The sequence below is a fragment of the Theropithecus gelada genome, chromosome 7a (assembly GCF_003255815.1).
Source record: "Theropithecus gelada isolate Dixy chromosome 7a, Tgel_1.0, whole genome shotgun sequence".
NCBI lineage: Eukaryota > Metazoa > Chordata > Mammalia > Primates > Cercopithecidae > Theropithecus > Theropithecus gelada.
In genome coordinates this window covers 40,561,709-40,584,538 of record NC_037674.1, presented here as the reverse complement: position 1 = coordinate 40,584,538, position 22,830 = coordinate 40,561,709, and the positions used below count along the sequence as shown (strand labels likewise).

General features: G+C 44.7%; 2 protein-coding genes across 2 annotated transcripts in view; both read left to right on the top strand.

Moving 5' to 3' along the window:
* On the top strand, window positions 1-18,199 carry PDCD7 (programmed cell death 7). The gene is made up of 5 exons (XM_025390713.1): window positions 1-1,023; window positions 5,309-5,447; window positions 14,761-14,997; window positions 15,254-15,341; window positions 17,079-18,199. The coding sequence occupies exons 1-5, from the start codon at window positions 151-153 to the stop codon at window positions 17,200-17,202; spliced, it is 1,461 nt and encodes a 486-aa protein (XP_025246498.1). The 5' UTR covers window positions 1-150; the 3' UTR covers window positions 17,203-18,199.
* Window positions 18,200-20,726: 2,527 nt separating this feature from the next.
* Window positions 20,727-22,830, top strand: part of UBAP1L (ubiquitin associated protein 1 like) — a 19,550-nt gene continuing 17,446 nt past the window's right edge. The window contains exon 1 of the mRNA XM_025390715.1: window positions 20,727-20,773. The gene's annotated coding sequence lies outside the window, so the exon portion shown is untranslated. The remainder of the gene's footprint in view (window positions 20,774-22,830) is intronic.

The following is a 22,830-nucleotide window of genomic DNA, read 5'->3' as shown; positions in this document are numbered from 1 at the left end:
ATGTTTAACCACTGCCCACTTACGCAAGAAGCCTTCCGGAGGGACAAGTCTACAGACGCCGCGCGTCGTAACAACGTCACTTCCGCCGGAAGGTTCTCATGAGGAACCACTCAGATTCCTATCACTTCTCAAAGCATCTCCGTCGAAAACATGGCTCTGCCACCCTTTTTCGGCCAGGGTCGCCCAGGCCCACCGCCCCCGCAGCCGCCGCCTCCTGCTCCTTTCGGCTGTCCGCCACCGCCGCTGCCCTCCCCGGCTTTCCCGCCTCCTCTCCCCCAGCGGCCCGGCCCTTTTCCGGGGACCTCCGCCCCCTTCCTTCAGCCTCCGCTGGCTCTGCAGCCCCGAGCCTCCGCGGAAGCCTCCCGCGGCGGCGGCGGCGGCGCTGGCGCCTTCTACCCGGTGCCACCACCGCCGCTGCCTCCTCCGCCGCCCCAGTGCCGGCCCTTCCCGGGGACCGACGCCGGCGAGCGACCGCGGCCGCCGCCTCCCGGCCCGGGGCCGCCTTGGAGCTCGCGCTGGCCTGAGGCGCCGCCGCCGCCGGCCGACGTGCTCGGGGATGCGGCCCTCCAGCGCCTGCGCGACCGGCAGTGGCTGGAGGCGGTGTTCGGGACCCCGCGGCGGGCGGGCTGTCCGGTGCCCCAGCGCACGCACGCTGGGCCCAGCCTTGGCGAAGTGCGAGCGCGATTGCGCGGGGCTCTGCGCCTGGTGCGACGGCTGCGCGGCCTGAGCCAGGCCCTGCGCGAGGCCGAAGCTGACGGCGCGGCCTGGGCCTTGTTGTATTCCCAGGCGGGGCCGCTGCGCGCGGAACTGGCCGAGCGGCTACAGCCGTTGAGCCAGGCTGCCTATGTGGGCGAGGCGCGGAGGAGGCTGGAGAGGGTCCGGCGCCGCCGGCTGCGGCTTCGCGAGAGGGCCCGGGAACGCGAGGCCGAGCGGGAGGCAGAGGCCGCGCGGGCAGTGGAACGCGAGCAGGAGATTGACCGCTGGAGGGTGAAGTGTGTGCAGGAGGTGGAGGAGAAGAAGCGGGTGAGAGCAGCGGCCGCGCATGGGGGTGGTAGTGGTGGTGGGAGTGGTGGTGGTTGGAACCTGGAGCACCAGGAGGCTTTAAACTTCCATTTCTCGGCCGGGCGCGGTGGCTCAAGCCTGTAATCCCAGCACTTTGGGAGGCCGAGACGGGCGGATCACGAGGTCAGGAGATCGAGACCATCCTGGTTAATATGGTGAAACCCCGTCTCTACTAAAAAAGTACAAAAAACTAGCCGGGCGAGGTGGCAGGCGCCTGTAGTCCCAGCTACTCGGGAGGCTGAGGCAGGAGAATGGCGTGAACCCGGGAGGCGGAGCTTGTAGTGAGCTGAGATCCGGCCACTGCACTCCAGCCTGGGCGACAGAGCGAAACTCCGTCTCAAAAAAAAAAAAAAAAAAAAAAAAAAAAAAAAAAAAAAAAAAACTTCCATTTCTCAGGGCTAAGGCTCTGTCCTTACGCGCAGAATGAAGCGACAGCTAACCTTCCCACCTCATACCACCATGTTAATTTTGTGTTAATGATGTACACAAAAGTTCAGGTGCACTGTAAAGTCCTGTAAACACAAAGTATAGGATTACACAGTGGCATTGCACGAATGACGGGTCTCCTCTATCCTGCTCCAACATTGTCCACTTACTTTCAAAACCAGTAAGTGTCTAGTTCCTTGTGTCTTGTGCTGCCCTAGGTGATTTTAAGAATACAAAATATAGGCCGGGCGCGGTGGCCCACGCCTGTAATCCCAGCACTTTGGGAGGCTGAGGCGGGTGGATCACGAGGTCAGGAGTTCAAGGCCAGCCTGGCCAAGATGGTGAAACCCCGTCTCTACTAAAAATATAAAAATTAGCCATGCCTGGTAGCGGGCGCCTGAAATCCCAGCTACTCGGGAGGCCGAGACAGGAGAATCGCTTGAACTCGTGAGGTGGAGATTGCAGTAAGCTGAGATCACACCACTGCACTCCAGCCTGGGCGACAGAGCAAGACTGTCTCAAAAAAATAAATAAAAACAGAGCTTTGGGACCCTACCTCAAGGAATATATATATACTCTAATTAGCTGATGGGGCAATAGTGATTCCCCGAGGATTCCTTTGTTTACAAGTTTCAAACCATGTATCCCCAGGTTCAGCAATAGTGTTTTGGAGCATTTACTATATATACTAAGAGCTGTGCTAAGGTCGTTACATATACCAGATCTTGAATCTTTATAACAGCCTTGAGAAGTAGGAAGTATTATGCTAATTTTACAGGTTAGGAAGTTGAGGCATAGAGAGGTTAACTTGCCAACGGTCACACAACCAGTTTGTGGCAGTTTCCCATATTTGATCCCAAGTTGTCTAATTCCAAAGCGTGTTGATCTCAGCCTCTTTAGGGCCAGGGTAAAACTGAAAATTGTTCAGATAGTTCTCTAAGGCATTTTCTTTTTTAAAATTTTTTCTTTTTTTATTTTTTTGAGACAGAGTTTTGCTCTCGTTGCCCAGGCTGGAGTGCAATGGCACAATCTAGGCTCACCACAACCTCCACCTCCCATGTTCAAGCGATTCTCCTGCTTCAGCCTCCTGAGTAGCTAGACTTACAGGCATGCGCCACTACACCCCAGCTAATTGTATATTTTTAGTAGAGACAGGGTTTCTCCATGTTGGTCAGACTGGTCTTGAACTCCTGACCTCAGGTGATCCACCTGCCTCTGCCTCCCAGAGTGCTGGGATTATAGGCATGAGCCACTGCACCCGGCAGTCTAAGGCATTTTCATTACCTTTGAGTGCCTCTGGGTTTCCCTTCCCTCCTCCTCATTATTTCTATTATTATTACATTGTAATACATAATGAAATAATTATACAACTCACCATAATGTAGAAACAGTGGGAGCCCTGAGCTTGTTTTCCTGCAACTAGACAGTCACATCTGGGAGTGATAGGAGGCAGTGACAGATCATCAGGCTTTAGATTCTCCATAAGGAGCCCACAACCTAGATCCCTCCCATGCGCAGTTCACTTTTTTGTGCTGCTATGAGCATCTTATGCTCCCGTTGCTGATCTGACAGGAGGCGGAGCTCAGGCGGTAATACAAGCAATGGGAAGTGGCTGTAAATAGAGATGAAACTTCACTTGCTCACCTGCCTCATCTTTTGCTGTGTGGTCTGGTTCCTAACAGGCCATGGACTGGTTTCCATCCTTGACCTGGGGTTTGTTGACCCCTGGCTTAGAGATCTGCGGGAGATCATGTCAGTATAGCGTGGTGTGTGTTAGGAATTCAACTGTAGGTGCTGTAAAAGCCCAAGAAAGGACATGTAATTTACTGAGGGAATGCTTCCCAAATGATGTAATGACACTAAGCTGAGTCTTTTTTTTTTTTTGAGACGGAGTCTCACTCTGTCGCCCAGGCTGGAGTGCAGTGGCTGGATGTCAGCTCACTGCAAGCTCCGCCTCCCGGGTTCAAGTGATTCTCCTGCCTCAGCCTCCCGAGTAGCTGGGACAACAGGCACCCACCACCTCGCCCGGCTAGTTTTTTGTATTTTTTAGTAGAGACGGGGTTTCACTGTGTTAGCCAGGATGGTCTGGATCTCCTGACCTCGTGATCCGCCTGTCTCGGCCTCCCAAAGTCCTGGGATTACAGGCTTAAGCCACCGCGCCCGGCCTCTTTTTTTTTTTTGAGACAGAGTCTCGCACTGTTGCCCGGACTGGAGTGCAGTAGTGTGGTCTCGGCTTACTGCAATCTCCGCCTCCCAGGTTCAAGTGATTATCCTGCCTCAGCCTCCTGAGTAGCTGGGATTACAGGCGCACACCCACCACTCCTGGCTATAAGCTGAGTCTTAAAGGAAAAATCAACCAGGTGAAGGTAATAGATGCAGTTCCAGGAAACAGAGTAATCCAAACAGAGAAGTGAAACAGCTTGGTGTTGGCTGTAGTGGTGGAATTACAGGCACTTATTTGACAGATGGGGGAGAGCACTTTAGGCAGGAGGATTCTCTCCACCACCCACAGTGGGGATTTTTTATTTTATTTATTTTATTTTTTTAAAGAGACAGGGTTAGGGCCGGGCACGGTGGCTCACGCCTGTAATCCCAGCACTTTGGGAGGCCAAGGTGGATGGATCACCTGAGGTCAGGAGTTGGAGACGAGCCTGGCCAACATGGTGAAACCCTGTCTATACTAAAAATACAAAAAATTAGCCGGGTATGGTGGCGGGTGCCTGTAATCCTAGCTACTTGGGAGGCTGAGGCAGGGAATCGCTTGAACCCAGGAGGCAGAGGTTGCAGTGAGCCGAGATCGCGCCATTACACTCCAACCTGGACGACAGACTCCATCTCAAAAAAAAAAAAAAAAGGGTTGGGGGCGGGTGCGGTGGCTCACGCCTATAATCCTAGCATTTTGGGAGGCTGAGGCAGGCAGATTACTTGAGCCCAGGAGTTCCAGACCAGCCTGGGCAAAATGGAGAAACCTCGTCTCTACAAAAAACAACAATTAACTGGGCATGGTGATGCTGTAATGACACTATTGCACTCCAGCCTGGGCAACAGAATGAGACCCTGTCTCAAAAAAAATACCAAGTTTCACTCTGTTGCCCAGGCTGGAGTGCAGTAGGTTTGTCATAGCCTGTAGCTTTGAACTCCTGGTCTCAAAGTGATCCTCTCGCCTTAGCCTCCTGAGTAGGAATAGCTAGGGACACAAGTTATTATGCCCAGCTTCCATGATGAGGATGTTGGAGACAGAGTCTTAATGAGGAGTGGCTTGAGGAACTGGGGTTGTTTAGTCTGTATGTGAACTAAGTCAAGAGTAGGATAGCAATCTTTGATATTTGAAAAGCTGTCACGTGGAAGAGATTCCTAGGACTTCAGAGCAGTGGAGCACAAACATAGGTTGTCACTAAGAGACCTTTGTAGAGGTCTCAGCCTTTCCAGCCACATTCCTTATCCTCCCTGGGAATCTGAATCTTCAAGTCTAGGGAGTCTGCATTTTTAACAAGAGTCTAAGCTTAACAAGGTAAGTTGGACACCTGCTCCCTGCACTGCACTTTGAGAAACACTGAGGAAGAAACAAAACCAGTGCTATGTGGAAGATACAGAGAGGAGAGGTTCCTCTTTAAGATGAAGGTTGTACCGTCAGTGGAGGGGGATAACCTCTTAGCTAGAGAGGAGTTGTGCAAGGCCTAGGAAATTGGGATATAGATTCAGTAGAGTCTCTCTTAACCTGGAAACTGTCTGATCCTTTAAAATCTAACCACTGGGCACCTATTCTCTGCTCTAAGTTTGTTCCTAATACAAGATCTCATGGGCTTTGTTTCTCCTCCAGGAGCAGGAACTCAAAGCAGCCGCTGATGGCGTACTATCTGAAGTGAGGAAAAAACAAGCAGATACCAAAAGAATGGTGGACATTCTTCGGGCTTTGGAGAAATTGAGGAAATTGAGGAAAGAGGCTGCAGCAAGGAAAGGTAACTGTGACTTTGCATTTTTTTCCTTGTTCCCTTCCCCTTCTTTAGTGCCTCCCACCCCAAATATTATTGAGGGGAAAAATACTTGAAACTTCATGATTTTCACCTTGTAGGGTAGCTGGGTTTGTCAGCAGTAAGTCATAACTTCTGAAGGAGGAAGCCTCAGAAGATGTTTAGCTTTTGGTAGCCCAGGTTGAAAAGAGAGGCAAGTGTGGGAACCCACTGCACTGTCTTCCTGTTGACTTATCATTCCTACCCCGGGCATTTCTGGCCACACTCTTCCTAGTGGGCTTGTCATGGCTAGTCAACTTTGCCTTGTGCCAAAGCGAAAGCTTTTCACCCTTACTGGGTGCTCCAGAAAGTGTTGAAAACTTGGCATGCTTCTTCAGATACATTTTAAATCTGAATTATTTCTAGTTGAAGAGGTATGAATGATTGGACAGGGCAGGGATTGCAGACTGTGTGGATTTTCCCACCTTCCCTGCATGTAACTGGTCTCTTCTTGCCTCTGGAGGAAGCACCAGACACTATAGCCAGGCAGTTCAAGCTTCTCCACAGAAATTTGTTCCAATCATGCTGGCTTTCTAGAAGTTACCCAGTTGTGCTTTCCATTTGCCTGTCTGGATCTTAGCTGTTGTCATTCTGTTCATCTGGAGGGCCCTCAGTCCCATCTTCGCCATTTTAGGATCTCACTATTCAAAACCAAATACACGTGCAGCATCCTTCATCCTTCCCTGATCTGGACTGAAGTAACCTCCTGTTGCTTCTCACTTGCACCTGCTTTGGACCACATGCTGATTTATTTAGTAGATTGTAGGCCTTTGGTATTCACCAGAGGTATTTGAGAGTGTACAAATTAGCAAATGCCACTTTAACAAATGATTTCTCCTGTGTTGTTTAAAATATAAATGAAAACTGGGATTCTTTTAGACCCTTAAGAAAGTTGTGTTGGAATATGACCATTTTGTATTCACTCAGGCTCATTTGCCAGCTAAGTGATTGGCTTCTGCATACCAGCCTTTAGAGTGGCTAATTCACATCCAGACCTCCATTGTTTGGAAACAGATGTCTCCATTGTGGTACTCTCAGGGCGCTTGTAAATCAGAGGGAAGTTAGCATCTGCTTTGTCTACTCATCTCTCTTTTTCACCAGAAAGCAAAACCTGAGAGCTATTTAATATTCCCTCACCTCCCATCCTCTATGAGGTGAGTGCTCAGTAAACTTCTGCCAAGTAATTTACCAGCATTTCCCAATATTAATCTTCCTCAGTTTGGTCCAAAAGCAGGAGGACATTTTAGGAAAATCATGATCTATAGAAACAAACAGACTTTGTGGCTTTAACTGACTTGAGTGTAAAATGATTTGGTAAGCAGCAGCTGGCTGCATGCGTACTGAAAATGAGCAGCTAACTTCTCTCTTCAAGATGCGTGCACCTCCAACTAAGTGCTAAATGATGAGACTGGATGTTTAAGCAGGACCACGTTGTAAATTGTCTTATGGGCCATGCTAGAGTTCTCATTCACACTTAAAGCTGTGGGGAACCACTGAAAGTTTTTAAGTGAAATGATGGCAAAGATCAGTGCCAGTAGAGCAGAGAAAGTTTTGGAGCGTCCAGGAGAGAGAGAGAAGGGCAGAGAGACTGGTAAGGCTATTGAGCACGGATAGTATGGAAGCATAAGCTGAGCGACGTCAGTGTAGGAGAATTGAGAGATAGTGAATAATTCAAGTGATAGTGAATAATTCAATAATTCACAATTATTAGTGAATAATTCTCAAGTCAAAGAATTGAGAGAGAATGAATAAAGGTATACGTGTATATACCCATGTACGTATAAATAAATAACTTAGGGAACTCAGAGTACAGGAACTAAAGAGAAAAGAAATGACTTCCAGGTTCTAGCCTCACCTACTGAATAAGTGAAGATAGCTTTTTTCTTCCTTTTTTTTTTTTAAAAGACAGGGTCTTGCACTGTCACCTAGGCTGAAGTGCAGTGATGCAATCGTAATTCACTACAGCCTTATACTCCCAGGCACAAGCAATCCTCCCTCCTCAGCCTCCTGAGTAGTAGGGACTACAGGTGCACACCACCACACCTGGCTAATTTTTAAATTTTTTGTGGAGATAGGGTTTCGCCATGTTGCCCAAGCTGGTCTCGAACTCCTGGGCTCAAGCAATTCTCCCACTTGGCCTCCCAAAGTTGTAGATTACAGGTGTGAGCCACTGTGCCTGACCGATACCATTCTAATGAAGAAGGAAAACAAAGGAGGAACAGGTTTGGGGTTGACAAGTTTAGTTGGGGACCTGTTGAGTTTGAGGCGTGTGTGGTACATCCTGGATAAGAGTTCATTAGCATGTAGCCATGAGTCAAAATGACCTTAAGGAGATTTTTTTTTTTTTTGAGACGGAGTCTCGCTCTGCCGCCCAGGCTGGAGTACAGTGGCCGGATCTCAGCTCACTGCAAGCTCCGCCTCCCGGGTTCACGCCATTCTCCTGCCTCAGCCTCCCAAGTAGCTGGGACTACAGGCGCCCGCCACCTCGCCCAGCTAGTTTTTTGTATTTTTTAGTAGAGACGGGGTTTCACCGTGTTAGCCAGGATGGTCTCGATCTCCTGACCTTGTGATCCACCCGTCTCAGCCTCCCAAAGTGCTGGGATTACAGGCTTGAGCCACCGCGCCCGGCCTACCTTAAGGAGATTGTACAGCATGAGATAAGGGCCAAAAAGACAAAATCATAAGGAATGTCAAAATCAAGGTAGAAGATGAGGAGAGCAAAAAAGAGACTAAGAGAGGTCAGAGAGATGGGAGGAAAAGATAGGCTCCCTGCTTCCTTCTGGAAAGTGGCAAGTGCTTAGAGAGATTGTGTAGTCTTGGTGATATGGTTCAGCTGTGTCCCCACCCAAATCTCATCTTGAATTGTAGCTCCCATAATTCCCACATGTTGTGGGAGGGACCTGGTGTTAGGTAATTGAATCATGGGGACAGGTCACATGCTGTTCTTGTGATCATAAGTCTCATGAGATCTGATGGATTTATAAAGGAGAGTTCCCTTGCACACGCCCTCTTTGCCTGTCACCATGTAAGATACGACTTTGCTCCTCCTTCACCTTCCGCCATGGTTGTGAAGCCTCCCCAGCCATGTGGAACTGTGAGTGAATTAAACCTCTTTTATAAATTACCCAGTTTCAAGTATATCTTTATTGGCAGCGTGAGAATGGACTAATACACTTGGACAGGTTACTTGAACTTCTCTGAACCTTGGTTTCCTCGTCTGCAAAAAGGGAGTAATGATACTACCTACCCATGGGGTGTTGTGAGGATTAAATTAATAAATATGTGTAAGGTACTTAAAACAGTCCTGGCACATAGTAAATGCTATATACGTGTTTCATATTATTATTGTTTTTATTATCAAGAAATAAGAAACATCCATGGGAATTAGTATCCAACTGGTCATTCGTGACCTATGCTAGGGGCATTTCAGTGGAGTGATGGGGGTAGAAGCCAGACTACAATAGGTTAGAGAATGAATATGATACAAGAAAAGCAAACAGAGAATTAAACTTATTAAAAGATAGCCTGTGAAAAAAAGGAAAGAGCAAGATCTGTATCTGGCATATGTGTGGTAGTGGTGATGGTGAGGGGTGTTGTGTATCTTCGGGTCATGGGGAAAACTTAAGCATTTTAAAAACTACTGAGAGGCGTAAGTAGAAGGGGAAGGGTCAGAGAGAAGCAGGAAGAATAGTTGATGGCTCAAGGCTCTATGGAAGGTAGGATGATTCACATCCCAGGTGGAGGGATTAACTTAAGTGAAGAAGGAACCATCTTACACAAGCATGAAAATGAAGGAGATGAAGATGGGTAGTGATGCAGATGAGTGCAAGCAGGGACAGATTTGAGGGATTTCCTGCCTGCTGGCTTTTCTCTGGGTAAATGGTTTGCTGAGCGCCAGTAGAGAAGTGAGGCTTTAGGAGAGCATTGAAGGTTTGAAATAACTGCCGTGAAGAATGGGTGACAGCTAACCAGAGACTTGTGGAAGATGGTTGCAGGGGGTGCTGTGGGTCCAGCTGACATATATTGGCAATGGATCATACAATCAAATGACCTCTTCCAGTAGTACTGTAGCTGGCGGGTGAGCACAGAGCATGGGGTTGTTGGGGTTTTGCTTTGTGGGATGACCATGAGTTTTGTGGCAAAGGAGTAGCAGAAGGATAGAATCTGATACATCAGGTCTGGAGGTTTTGATGAAGCTGTCAAATGGGTCTCTGGGGAGAAGGAACTAAAAGTACTATAAGGGAGAAAGTTGTAGTGGGAGAAGAGAATAATCAAGTTTAAGACTGAAGAAGCAAAAAGTTTTTTCTGATAATGCCAAGGTCCAAAGACTGAACAAGACTGCAAGCATGTGACTAAAGGGGAATAGAGGCAAAGGCATTCGTGTCTAGGAGCTGCAGGACTAGGAGGGCAGTGAGTGGTAGAAGTGGAGGGAACCTAGAAGGTTCCAGGAGGAAGACTGTGTGAGGAGCGCTATTCCTTTTTCTTTTTCTTTCTTTCTTTTTTTTTTTTTTTTTTTGAGACGGAGTTTCACTTTTGTTGCCCCGGTTGGAGTGCAGTGGTGGAATCTCGGCTCACTGCAACCTCCGCCTCCCGGGTTCAAGCAATTCTCCTGCCTCAGCCTCCGGAGTAGCTGAGATTACAGGCGTGTGCCACCACACCCAGCTAATTTTTGTATTTTTTTTAGTAGAGATGGGGTTTCACCGTGTTGGTCAGGCTGGTCTCGAACTCCTGACCTCAGGTAATCCACCCACCTTGGCCTCCCAAAGTGTTGGGATTACAGGTGTGAGCCACCACTCCCTGCCCAGGAGTGCCGTTTCTGAGGGAATATGTTACGTTGACCAGGGAGTGATCAATGAGGGGCCGAGAGAGATGTGAGTTAGTGGCCCGGGCTTAGCAGCTCACATCTCTTCATGAGGTCTTTAGGCTAATATAGGATGATGGAGTATCTGTGTATTTGGCCATACACAGATTTTAGTAGTTGCAACAGAGACTGTGTGGCTTACAGAATCTAAAGTATTTACTACCTGTAAAGGTAAAGAAATGAAACAAAACCATTAGATTATTGCAAAACAGAGTGACAGTTTAAATTTGTCAGCGTATAAGAATTTTGTGTATACTTGAAAAACATTCGCCTGGCAACTTAGAAGATAAATTTGAGTTGTAGTGTTTCTGTAGTTGAGAATGAGTGAATGGAAACCTGTTGAAGCAAAGCAGTTAGGAGAAAATCATCTAGAGAAATGTTAGCCTTGAGAGTGAGTTCCACAACCACTTAGCTGTAGTGGTTGAAGGAGGAAAGAATGCTACCTCCAAATTACAACTTTACAAGAAACAGAACTACTAACCTTGAGAAACCATTATTTTATGCCATTTATCAGCCCAAACTGAAGATTTAGTGCTCAAAGCTGGCACTATTGTATAACACAAGTTGCAGCATAAATTGTTAAAACCCTGTTGAAGGGCCAGGCATGGTGGCTCTTGCCTGTAATCCCAGCACTTTGGGAGGCCGAGGCGGGAGGATCATGAGGTCAAGAGATCGAGACTATCCTGGCCAACATGGTGAAACCCTGTGTCTACTAAAAATACAAAAATTAGTTGGGCATGGTGGCACATGCCTGTAATCCCAGCTACTTGGGAGGCTGAGGCAGAATCACTTGAACCCAGGAGTCAGAGGTTGCCGTGAGGCGAGATCACGCCACTGCACTCCGGTCTGGTGACAGAGCGAGACTCCGTCTCAAAACAAAACAAACAAAAAAACCTTGTTGAAAATCATTCATTCGTTGAAGAAGTCTCTTAATTATCTTCTCTGTGTCAATTGTTAGGTAACTGAACAAATGTGTAGCTTTTTTAGGAAGCAGTTTAGAACACATTTTGTTAGTCTTGAAAGTAAGTATTCACAAACATTTCCACTCTTGAGAATTTTTCTTTTCTTTTTTTTTTTTTGAGATGGAGTTTTGCTCTTGTTGCCCAGGCTGGAATGCCGTGGCATGATCTCGGCTCACTGCAACCTCTGACTCCTGGTTTCAAGCAATTCTCCTGTCTCAGCCTCCTGAATAGCTGGGATTACAGGCACCCGCCACCACGCCTGGCTAATTTTTGTATTTTTAGTAGAGACAGGGTTTCACCATGTTAGCCAGGCTGGTCTCAAACTCCTGACCTCGTGATCCACCCGGCTCTGCCTCCCAAAGTGTTGGGATTACAGGCATGAGCCACCATGCCCGGCCAAGGATTTTTCTTAGAGAAATCCATAGAAAGGAAAAAAGTAACATGCCCAAGAATATGCATTGTATCACTATGGAACAGGACATTTGGAATAACTTTTAGGTGTCCAGGAGTAGGGAACTTGATAAGTATATTCTGGTGCATTGATTTGATGAAATAGGATACAGCCATTAAATAATTACGAAGATTGGAGAAGAATGTACAGAATCAACAGGGAGAAGTGGAAATTACATATATATAACGTAAAACTATATGAAGTTGCTAATACATGGACAAAAAGACCTGAAGAGAACGTGGGAAAGTATAAAATGGTTGATTATGGTAATGGGATTAGGGGTTTTTGTTTTTCTTTCTTTTTTTTTTTTTTTTTTTTTTTTTTTTTTGTTGAGACGGAGTCTCGCTCTGTCGCCCAGGCTAGAGTGCAGTGGCCGGATCTCAGCTCACTGCAAGCTCCGCCTCCCGGGTTTACGCCATTCTCCTGCCTCAGCCTCCCGAGTAGCTGGGATTACAGGTGCCTGCCACCTCACCCGGCTAGTTTTTTGTATTTTTTAGTAGAGACGGGGTTTCACCGGGTTAGCCAGGATGGTCTCGATCTCCTGACCTTGTGATCCACCCGTCTCGGCCTCCCAAAGTGCTGGGATTACAGGCTTGAGCCACCGCGCCCGGCCTGTTTTTCTTTCTTGTATCTGGTATTCTTTTTTTTTTTTTTTGGAGATAAGAGTCTCGCTCTATCACCCAGGCCAGAGTACAGTGGCATGTTCTTGGCTCACTGCAGCCTCCACCTCCTGGTTTCAGGCGATACTTCTGGCTTAGCCTCCTGAGTAGCTGGAACTACAGGCATACACCACCATGCCTGGCTAATTTTTTTGTATTTTTAGTGGATATGGGGTTTCACCATGTTGGTCAGGCTGGTCTCGAACTCCTGAGCTCAGGCAATCCGCTTGCCTCAGTCTCCCAAAGTGCTAGGTTTACAGGTATGAGGCACCACACCTGGCCCTGTATCTGGTATTGCTAAAATGCATGGGTAATGTATTTTCCTTTAAAATCTTCAAGGACTGACAGGATAGATCACACCCACATCACCCTACATTGATTCACCTAGCAGCTTTTGTATTGTAGGGAAATTATGGTAGGGAGTACAGAATTGCAGTCCACTCAAGTATTCATTAAGTTAAAATCTTTTTTTCTTATGAAACTTTATGAAAAATTTCTCACATGTACAAAAATAGAATACATACTCCTCATCATCTATGATACCATTGTCACACCAAAAAAAATTAGCAATAATTCTTTGATATCACCTAATAACCAGACTATTTTCCCAGCTGTGGCTTTAGATACGTTGGCTATACTGTTAGCTGATCTCATAGTTAAATCAGGATAATAACCATCCCAGTTTTACTGGGACATGGGGCTTCCAGTGCTACATGCGGGCAAACCAGAACAGTTGGTCAGCCTACTGTCAGCAGCAGACTGCAAGGTCAGTGTGGTTGGTTAAGTGTATCTTCCTCCTTATCAAAGTGTGCACTCCCAAAATTCACACTCAGAGTGATGCTGAGGGAATTTCACAAACAATGAAGTTAAGACAAGTTCCTCCCTTTAGTGAGCTCACTGTTTCAAGTGGAGGATCAAGACTATCAGAAATAAACGAAGTGGAGGCCAGGTATGGTGGCTCATGCCTTTAATCCTAGCACTTTGGGAGGCCGAGGCGGCCGGATCACCTGAGGTCGGGAGTTTGAGACCAGCCTGACCAACATGGAGAAACCCTGTCTCTACTAAAAATACAAAAATTAACTAGGTGTGGTGGCACATGCCTGTAATCCCAGCTACTCGGGAGGCTGAGGCAGGAGAATTGTTTGAACCCAGGAGGCGGAGGTTGCGGTGAGCTGAGATGCGCCATTGCACTCCAGTCTGGGCAACAAGAGTGAAACTCAGTCTCAAAAAAAAAAAAGGAAAAGAAATAAAATCAGAGATTAAGTGGTGTGATCCAGAGGGAGGAGTTGAGAAAGTCAGGGTAGGGTCAGAGTAATTGAATACTCAAAAACATCAAATTGAGCCTTAAAGATTGGATTTCCAAATTTTAATCGATACATACTGTAGGTAGGACTTTGAACCTGCTCATTATAACACAGATTTTGTGATAAGAAAAAGTGTGTAAAAGGCCATTTGGGCTGGATGCAGTGGCTCACTTTGGGAAGCCAAGCTGGTAGATTGCTTGCGGCCAGGAGTTGGAGATTAGCCTGGGCAACATAGCAAGACCTCATACAAAACTTTTTTTTTTTTTTGGGAGATAAAGTCTCATTCTGTCACCCAGGTTGGAGTGCAGTGGTGCCATCTCTGCTCACTGCAAGCTCTACCTCCTTCTGCGTTCACACCATTCTCCTGCCTCAGCCTCCCGAGTAGCCGGGACTACAGGTACCCGCCACCATGCCCGGCTAATTTTTTGTATTTTTAGTAGAGACAGGGTTTCATCGTGTTAGCCAGGCTGGTCTCGATCTCCTGACCTTGTGAGACCTCATACAAAAACTTTACAAATTAGTAGATAGGGCCAGGCACAGTGGCTCATGCCTGTAATCCCAGCACTGTGGGAGGCCAAGGCAGGAGGATTGCTTGACCAGGAGTTTAAGACCAGCTTGAGAAACATAGGGAGACCCTGTCTCTACAAAGATAAAAATAAATTGGCTAGATGTGGTGGCACATGCCTGTAGTCCCAGCTACTTGGGAGGCTGAGGTGGGAAGATCTCTTGGTCCCAGGAGGTCGAGGCTACAGTGAGTCGTGATCATGCTACTGCACTCCAGCCTGGGCAACAGAGTGAGACCTTGTCTCAAAAAAAAAAAAAGAAAAAAGAAAAAGCCATGCATGGTGGTGCACACCTGTAGTTGTAGCTACTTGGGAAGCCAAGGTGGGAGGATTGCTTGAGCCCAGGAGTTTGAAGTTGCAGTGAGCTATGATCACACCACTTGTACTCCAGCCTAGGTGATAGAGTGAGGCCTGGTCTCAATAAATAAATAAATAAAATGCCAATTTGTTCTTTCTGCCCAGGGGTTTGTCCTCCAGCCTCAGCAGATGAGACTTTTGAGCACCATCTTCAGCGACTGAGAAAACTCATTAAAAAGCGCTCTGAACTATATGAAGCTGAAGAGAGAGCCCTCAGAGTTATGCTGGAAGGAGAACAAGAGGAAGAGAGGAAAAGAGAATTAGAAAAGAAACAAAGAAAAGAAAAAGAGAAAATTTTACTTCAGAAACGTGAAATTGAGTCCAAGTTGTTTGGGGATCCAGGTATGTTGCTCTATAACCAGTGGAGAAAATGAAAATACTAGATTGACAGCTCTTCTTATCATGGGTGAACTCAAGCTAAGAGGTAGTAGGCAGCAAATGACACCTTCCAGATTTGCAATTCTATGTCATAGAACTCATGGATACAGATAAACACATTTGCTCATTCTGTCATAATCATAGGCTCAGTCACCTTGCCTTGAGAAATACATTGTGGATATCAAGCATGATAACATGGTATTGTGCTTTTCTCTTTCAGACGAGTTCCCACTTGCTCACCTCTTGGAGCCTTTCCGACAATATTACCTCCAAGCTGAGCACTCCCTACCAGCGCTCATCCAGATCAGGTCAGAGGGGCAGGCTCTCCATGTTGTCTTTCCCTTAGGTAGCAAGAAGCACTTGAAGAAGTGCTTACATTGTTTAGGTTTATTACTGTCTTTTTTTTAAGTTCCATAGGGAACTTAAAAAAAATTATGGGTTTATAATGTTTCCATATTCAAGGATGTTGCATACATGTTGTTTAGTCCTCATTAATCCTTGAGAAGTTGATGTCCCTATTTTTATAGGTGAAGAAACAAACTCAGGTTGTGACTTGCTGTATTATCTCATGTTATAGATATTATAGCTGTTACATTGATTTAAAGCATTGGTTTCCTTTTCCAAATTATCTTCGGGTGCTAACCAGACCCAGGAAAAAGAAACCCTCCACTATGTACTTGCCTGTGGAGACGGTTTAAGACCCATGCTGACTTCTGAGCTCTTACAGGTCAAAGCCCAGAAACTTGGGAACAAGGAGGCACATCTGAATCTGCAGTTCTTAAGGAGCTAGGCAGAGTTTTCAGCTCTCTGGGTCTCCCTTTCCTCACCTATAAAATGAAGACAGTGGACTAGACTGTGGACTTCAAACTTGAGCAGAAGCACTCTTCCAAAATGCAGTCTTTGAGGAAACACTATGTAAGATAAATGGAATGAATGGGTTCCCGAGGCAGTATAAATCTGTTGTTGCCTAGAAGCACTTTGTTGTTTCTAGACTCCCATAAACATTTGCTTGGGGCCTAGGGGTTTTCAAAGTGTGATTTGAAAATCACTGAACTAAGTGATCTCAGATGTCCCTTCTAAAACCTCAGCTGTTTGTGATTCTCATGAAAGAATGCTCTTTAGCATATCAAGTTTATGTTCTAGGAAAAGTTTATTTTTTGCTAATATACAAGTTTTAGCTTTTAAACATAAGTGCAGTTGATTCTCATTTTTCATGACAGCTATATTCTCTAAAGTCACTGCAAACACTGATTTCAGAATACTGAACATCACTCCTAACGGAAACACAGGGTTAGGTAGATTCCTGGCAGCCTCTGGTCACAATGTTTTTGTCAGCTGATGAATACCTTGTTGTATGTGTGTTTGTGTTAAAGACACCTTATTTAATATATGTTGTTGATTTACTAACATTGAACTCACGACTAATAGTACTCGACCTCATGCCTAAATGAAGCTTGCCTAACACACTTTCTCCACAAAGCACATCACAGCCTTCTTGCCGTTAGGAACACTACACTTAGGGCCATTTTAAACAGTAAAGTCGTCAGTAAAAAGCGCAAAAATATGGAAAATGTGGCACTAAATAGAGAAAAGAACCCATTTGTATTAATAGTATGCGCTGAAAACAAGAAGGCAGAGTAATTATTGCCTTCTTTGATCTCAGCTGGGAACAGTTCATTTTCATGACTCAGATTTTTTTGCCACTCTGTGTGTCTACGATTATCCATGAAAGAGCTACAAGTGATGATTTGGGGGCTACAAATAAATTTTAGTTAGTAGGCACATATGCAAATACAGAATCTGTAAATAATGAGGATTGACTTTATTATTAGGTTGTCCATAAGGCTATAAGTTCTTCAGAGTTTTTTCTCCTTTTATGTGTACATTTAAGAAATGTAGTCATTTTCTTGATTCCTAGAAATCAAGTTCTGTAATAGGTTAGTATATCAGTCATTTGAAAGCTAAGTCTTAGAATATGTAGTTGCTGAACATCTTATTTGAAATAAAACAGAAATAAATAGTTGTTCTATAATGTTCTTATTAAGGCATGATTGGGATCAGTACCTGGTGCCATCCGATCATCCCAAAGGCAACTTCGTTCCCCAAGGATGGGTCCTTCCCCCGCTCCCCAGCAACGACATCTGGGCAACTGCTGTCAAGCTGCATTAGTAAGGATGCTCCAGGAGTGTGGTACAGCCAACGCTCTTTCCAGCTCTAAATATTAGCGATGGTGCCATCTTTTGCTGTAGACTAAACTGCAACTTCTGAATTCCATGTGGCATTCCCCTACCCTGAAGTTACGCTTTCCTTCTGTGCTCTGTGCTGGCCAGAGGTGCCTCTTAAATCAGATTAATGTGGTTCTTCAAGAAAGGACTTAGGTGAACTGAGGTTTTTACCACAGGCAGTGAATGACCTGGGTTCACCAAATTTGCCTCTGTTTTGAGCGGCTTGGTCCAGAGTGACTAATTTACTCTAACTTCCTTGTGTGTTGAAGGGTAAGTACACTCAAACCCTGAATACAGGTGTGCAATGGGTAGATTTCACAGCCCTTCCACTAATAGTGAGTGTGAAGGCAAGCTTGATGCAAAACCTCCTGACCTTTCCTACCTGAAGAGCCCTTTGACTTCTAGGAAGAAAGGTCAAAAACGTGTTACTTCTAGGAAGAAAGGTCAAAAACATGTTATCTTCAGTTTTGTTAATCCCAGTTTTGGTGCAGCTTGGGAGGCTGCTAATTAGGAAGATGGCAGTGACTGTAGGCTGGGTTGCCAGAAAATATGGTGGCCTAGTCTTACTATTCAGGTGGGGTACTTAGAAAACCTGAAGAGTACCCAAATTGGATTGTGTTTTAATGGACAATGGCTGTATTTTTTCCATGTTAGAAGGATCCTAATGAAAGCACCTGTTATTTTTAAGTTTCTAAGGGTCTAGTTGTTCAGAATCCCCAAGGATATTTCCTTAACCTCACCCAGTCACACTGTAGGAGCCAGTGTAGCTGTGGAATTATCTTAGGAACTCAAGCTTCTAAAACTATCCATGTAGTCAAATCTGGGGGAAAAGCAAATACAAATAATGAAATATATTTTTTATATTCATTAATAAATGCTGTTGTGCTTGGAGATGATCACTCATATAATGTGTCATTTTTTTGGTTCTGTTTTGATTTAGTTTTTGCCAATTATTTTGTTATATTTCCAAAAAACTAAATAAAAATCATTTTATTTTTTAGTTTGTGCCTTTGCTGCCAATTTGTTGCCTTCCAAATCACTTAGCACACACTTTCACATTGATGAAACGTGTTTTCATTCAAAAATTCAAATTTATTAAGCAGGCATTTGTTACAGGAATGTGAATCTTAAACGTCAAACTTTATCTGTAAAATCCACGTCTGGATTGGTAAAGATACCGTCAATTTTGGAAATAATGTTAATGTACTGTAGTTGGAAGCTTTTGGGTGCGAGACACTAATGCCTTTGTCCCTTTTCTGTTGTTTAATTTGCATTAATTTATACATTATATAGAGTTAACAGATAGGGAATGAGAGCCACATGTCTCCAAAATTTATGTCTACGTTTATAAATCCTAAAATCTGATATGATTACCCTCATAGAACTCCACAATCCTGTGTGCCTTTTTGTTAGATATCTCCACCATTTGCTCTCTGATGAGATGCAGGAAGAGTAGAAATAAGGTGAATTGTACAATGTGTGTTTGGTGTCTGGACAGCCTTGCCACTAAGACATCTGCTGTGAGGGCAGGGAATGTGCTACAGGGACTCAGGAAAACTCAGGCAGCAGAACCCAAGAAGGTGGCATTTAGCCACAGATGGAGAAAAAAAAAATCCCTTTTCCTTTTGGCCCTTGCAAGGTTTTAATAGAGTGAGCAGGCCGGGTGTGGTGACTCACACCTGTAATCCCAGCACTTTGGGAGGCCGAGGCAGGTGGATCACCTGAGGTCGGGAGTTGAAGACCTGCCTGGCCAACATGGTGAAATCCCATCTCTACTAAAAATACAAAAATTAGCCAGGCATGATGGCAGGCGCCTGTAATCCCAGCTACTTGGGAGGTTGAGGCAGGAGAACCACTTGAAGCCAGGAGGCGGAGGTTGCAGTGAGCCGAGATCACACCATTGTACTCCAGCCTGGGCAACAGAGCGAGACTCTGTCTCAAAACAATATTAAAAAAAAAAAGTTGGGCCGGGCGCGGTGGCTCAAGCCTGTAATCCCAGCACTTTGGGAGGCCGAGACGGGCGGATCACGAGGTCAGGAGATCGAGACCATCCTGGCTAACACGGTGAAACCCCGTCTCTACTAAAAAATACAAAAAACTAGCCGGGCGCGGTGGCGGGCGCCTGTAGTCCCAGCTACTCAGGAGGCTGAGGCAGGAGAATGGCGTGAACCCGGGAGGCGGAGCTTGCAGTGAGCTGAGATCCGGCCACCGCACTCCAGCCTGGGCAGCAGAGCAAGACTCCGTCTCAGAAAAAAAAAAAAAAAAAAAAAGTTGTTTGGTATTTATTTGTAAGATTTTCCTGGTTTATTACCTGTGTAGTGGTGGTAGCAGCAGTCACTGGTTGTTTCAGGTTTAGAGAGACTCATGGTAGTGTCTTTAATGAACTGTACTTTCAAGAATATGAGCAGTGTTACTGTAATCTTATCCCACAGTCTTTTTTTTTTTTTTTTTTTACTTGGGAAAATTTCAAATACATTAAAAAATAAAAATAGTGCAATGATTTTTTTCCATGTACCCATCATCCAGCTTCAAGTCATTATCAGCTCATGGCCAATCTTGTTTCATCTGTGCATCCTCCACTCACCCTGGATTATTTTGGAGCCAATCTCAGGCATCAAGTTACGTCATCCGTAAATGTTTCATTATGTAGCTTTAAGCGATTTAAAAAAAAATCTAACCATAGGACCATTATCACATCTAAATAAATGAATAATAACTCCTTAATATCACAAACATCCAGACATTGTTCAAGTTGCCCTCTCATAAATGTGTTTTACATTTTGTTCAAATTAGGATCTAAATAGAATCCATACACTGTTGTTTGCAACCTTGTGATGCTTTGTCCCTCTGTTCTTGTATATACTGTAATTTAGTAGTTAAACAGAGCTGTACTGTCCAATATAGTAGCCACATTCAGCTATTGAGCACTTGAAATGATCTATTTGAGTTGAGATGTGCAATTACATATGTGGATCACATGTTTCAATTGGATAGTGCTGATCTAGAGGCTTGATCACATTTAGATTGGAATTTTCTGGCAGGAATACTTCACAGACATGATGTGTACTTCCAGTCAGGAGGCACTAATGTCTTGGCTTTTTTTGTGATGTTAGCGGCCACTGATAAGAGCTAGATTCATTCATTGATGGGGAGGGGAGTCAAAAATAGTGGTAGTTTAATTCTGTTATTCTTCAATTACTAACTGGAATACTTTTTAAAAGAAAAACTGTACAAAAGCATTTGTTTTTAATAAATTCGGTAAATACAGAGAAGATTAGAAAGCTATGAGAGAAAGAGATTAGTTCTTAAATACTAAGGGTATTTAGCCCAAGTGGCTGAGTTTATGATGTCAAAGAATTTGCTTCTACAAGCCAACCAACTTAATCACCCTAAAACCATTCATGCTCCTATGCCCATGTGACATTTGTAACAAGAAGCTTAGGCTTATACCATCTGTTGTAGCTATTCACTTACACATGCTTTGTCTGCAGGGAACCTCTCCTGGATTTTACAAGGTAAGTACAAAGTATATCTTATTCCATTTAAATAAGTATAATATGCAATATATGAAAGGAATGTGAACGCTCTGAAATAGTAGTGATTTATGGAATAGTGATTAAATGAGACATTATCAACTAAATTTGTTTTTTGCCACCTATTTGTCCCACATTTTTTTTTAATGTTTAGAACCTATAAGCTATTTCCGGATGATGAGTTGTTTACCTTTTTGTGAATCCACAGAGTAGTTCCTGGCTTGCCGTTTCTGGGCCACACATGAAGAGTATGTTTCCATGGCAGAGTTCATTTGCCTTTTGGAATAAATTTGGTTTTTCATAGCCTCTAAAGCAAAGATTAAGGTCTCTGAGGCAAGTGGTGTTAGAGTGCATAACTGTGTAGAACAGTGGACACTTTCCTCAGCTTTGTTAATTCATGCTGGCCACAGTCTGGATACCAGGATTTAAATTATGTTCTTTGGGAAATCATTTTTTATTTACCATTTTCCAGTTACTGTGGTTAGGTGCTAGGGATGTATGAAGGGGTGAACAGACAGGATTCCTGACCTCCTGGAGTTTAGAGTGAAGAAGCTTAATGATTATAACAGAGTCATTAGATACAATTGTGATAAGTGCTACAAGGAAAAGTACTTATCAGCCAATTTATATATTTCATTCCAAATGTTTAAGTGCCTATTAAAGCTAACCAAAATACCAAATACTTCCTAACCTCATACAGAATACAGGCAATCAGGAAGGTAGATACTAACCCAATAGTCATAAAAAATATGCTGAGTGCTTTGAAAGACATGGTTGTGAGATTATGAATTAAGATTTTTCTTCAAAAGCGTTCTGTGACACATTTAGTTGAAATAATAGAAAATATGTGTCATATAGTAAGGGTAAGAGTCATTATTCAGTTTACATATATGTATGCTAGGAAATAAAAGTATACCATGAGTCACAGTAAAAAAAAAAAAAAAGGACCAGGCACGGTGGCTCACGCCTGTAATCCCAGCACTTTGGGAGGCCGAGGTGGGCAGATCACAAGGTCAGGAAATGGAGACCATCCTGGTGAACACGATGAAACCCCGTCTCTACTAAAAATACAAAAAATTAGCCAGGCGTGGTAGCGGGCACCTGTAGTCCCAGCTACTCAGGAGGCTGAGGCAGGAGAATGGCGTGAACCCAGGAGGCGGAGCTTGCAGTGAGCCGAGATCGCGCCACTGTACTCCAACCTGGGTGACACAGCGAGACTCCACCTCAAAAAAAAAAAAAAAAAAAAGATGTGTTCCCCAAATCCTCAAACTCTTAAAGTATCCTAGAAGCAAGTGCAGGGCTGAGTAGAAAATACCTATTAGGATGCAGATGCTGGGCAGAAGATGGAGAGAAGGGTGCCTTATACCTGCTAAGTGGACAGACAGTCTCAATAGAACTGTGCCCCTTCCCCGGAGATAGCTCAAAATTCAGATGATACCTGAAAATGTGAATAATAAATCTGAGAATGCCAAAACTTGCTGAACTTTCCTGTGTCTCCTATAACCCACTTGTACCTCAGAGGTCCCCTGTAAGAACTGACTGATGGGGCAGATAATTTACTGGTTACAGTGGGACTTGCCTGATTCTGTATCACTAAGGCAGCATAGAGAGCCACCTCCTGCTGTGCAGGGAGACCAGCTCTAGGCATGGAGTGGAGAAACCTTTTGAGTCTTATATATAGCAAGACACTGACAAGAGTTGACAGATGGGGCAGGAGATGAGGGAATTAAGGGATTTGCCCACTTGCCTTCATTTGACCTCTCTGCAGTCAGATTACCCGTCCTAACTCTCCACATGATGCTCTCATGGGAAGGGGATGACTGTAGTGACCCCTAGCAGGGCAGAGCTTTTGCGTCATCCTGGGAAGGATGACAGATGGTGTTGAGCCAGAGGCACTCCCTACTGCAGACTCCCTGATAATCCCTGATTGTTTGCAAAAAGGCAGACTGCGGTCAAGGAGTCTAGATTCAAGTGTATATTATAGGCAGTCGTGAGCTTAAATTCTGTGTGAATGAGTTTGGTTTTTTTTTTTTTTTTTT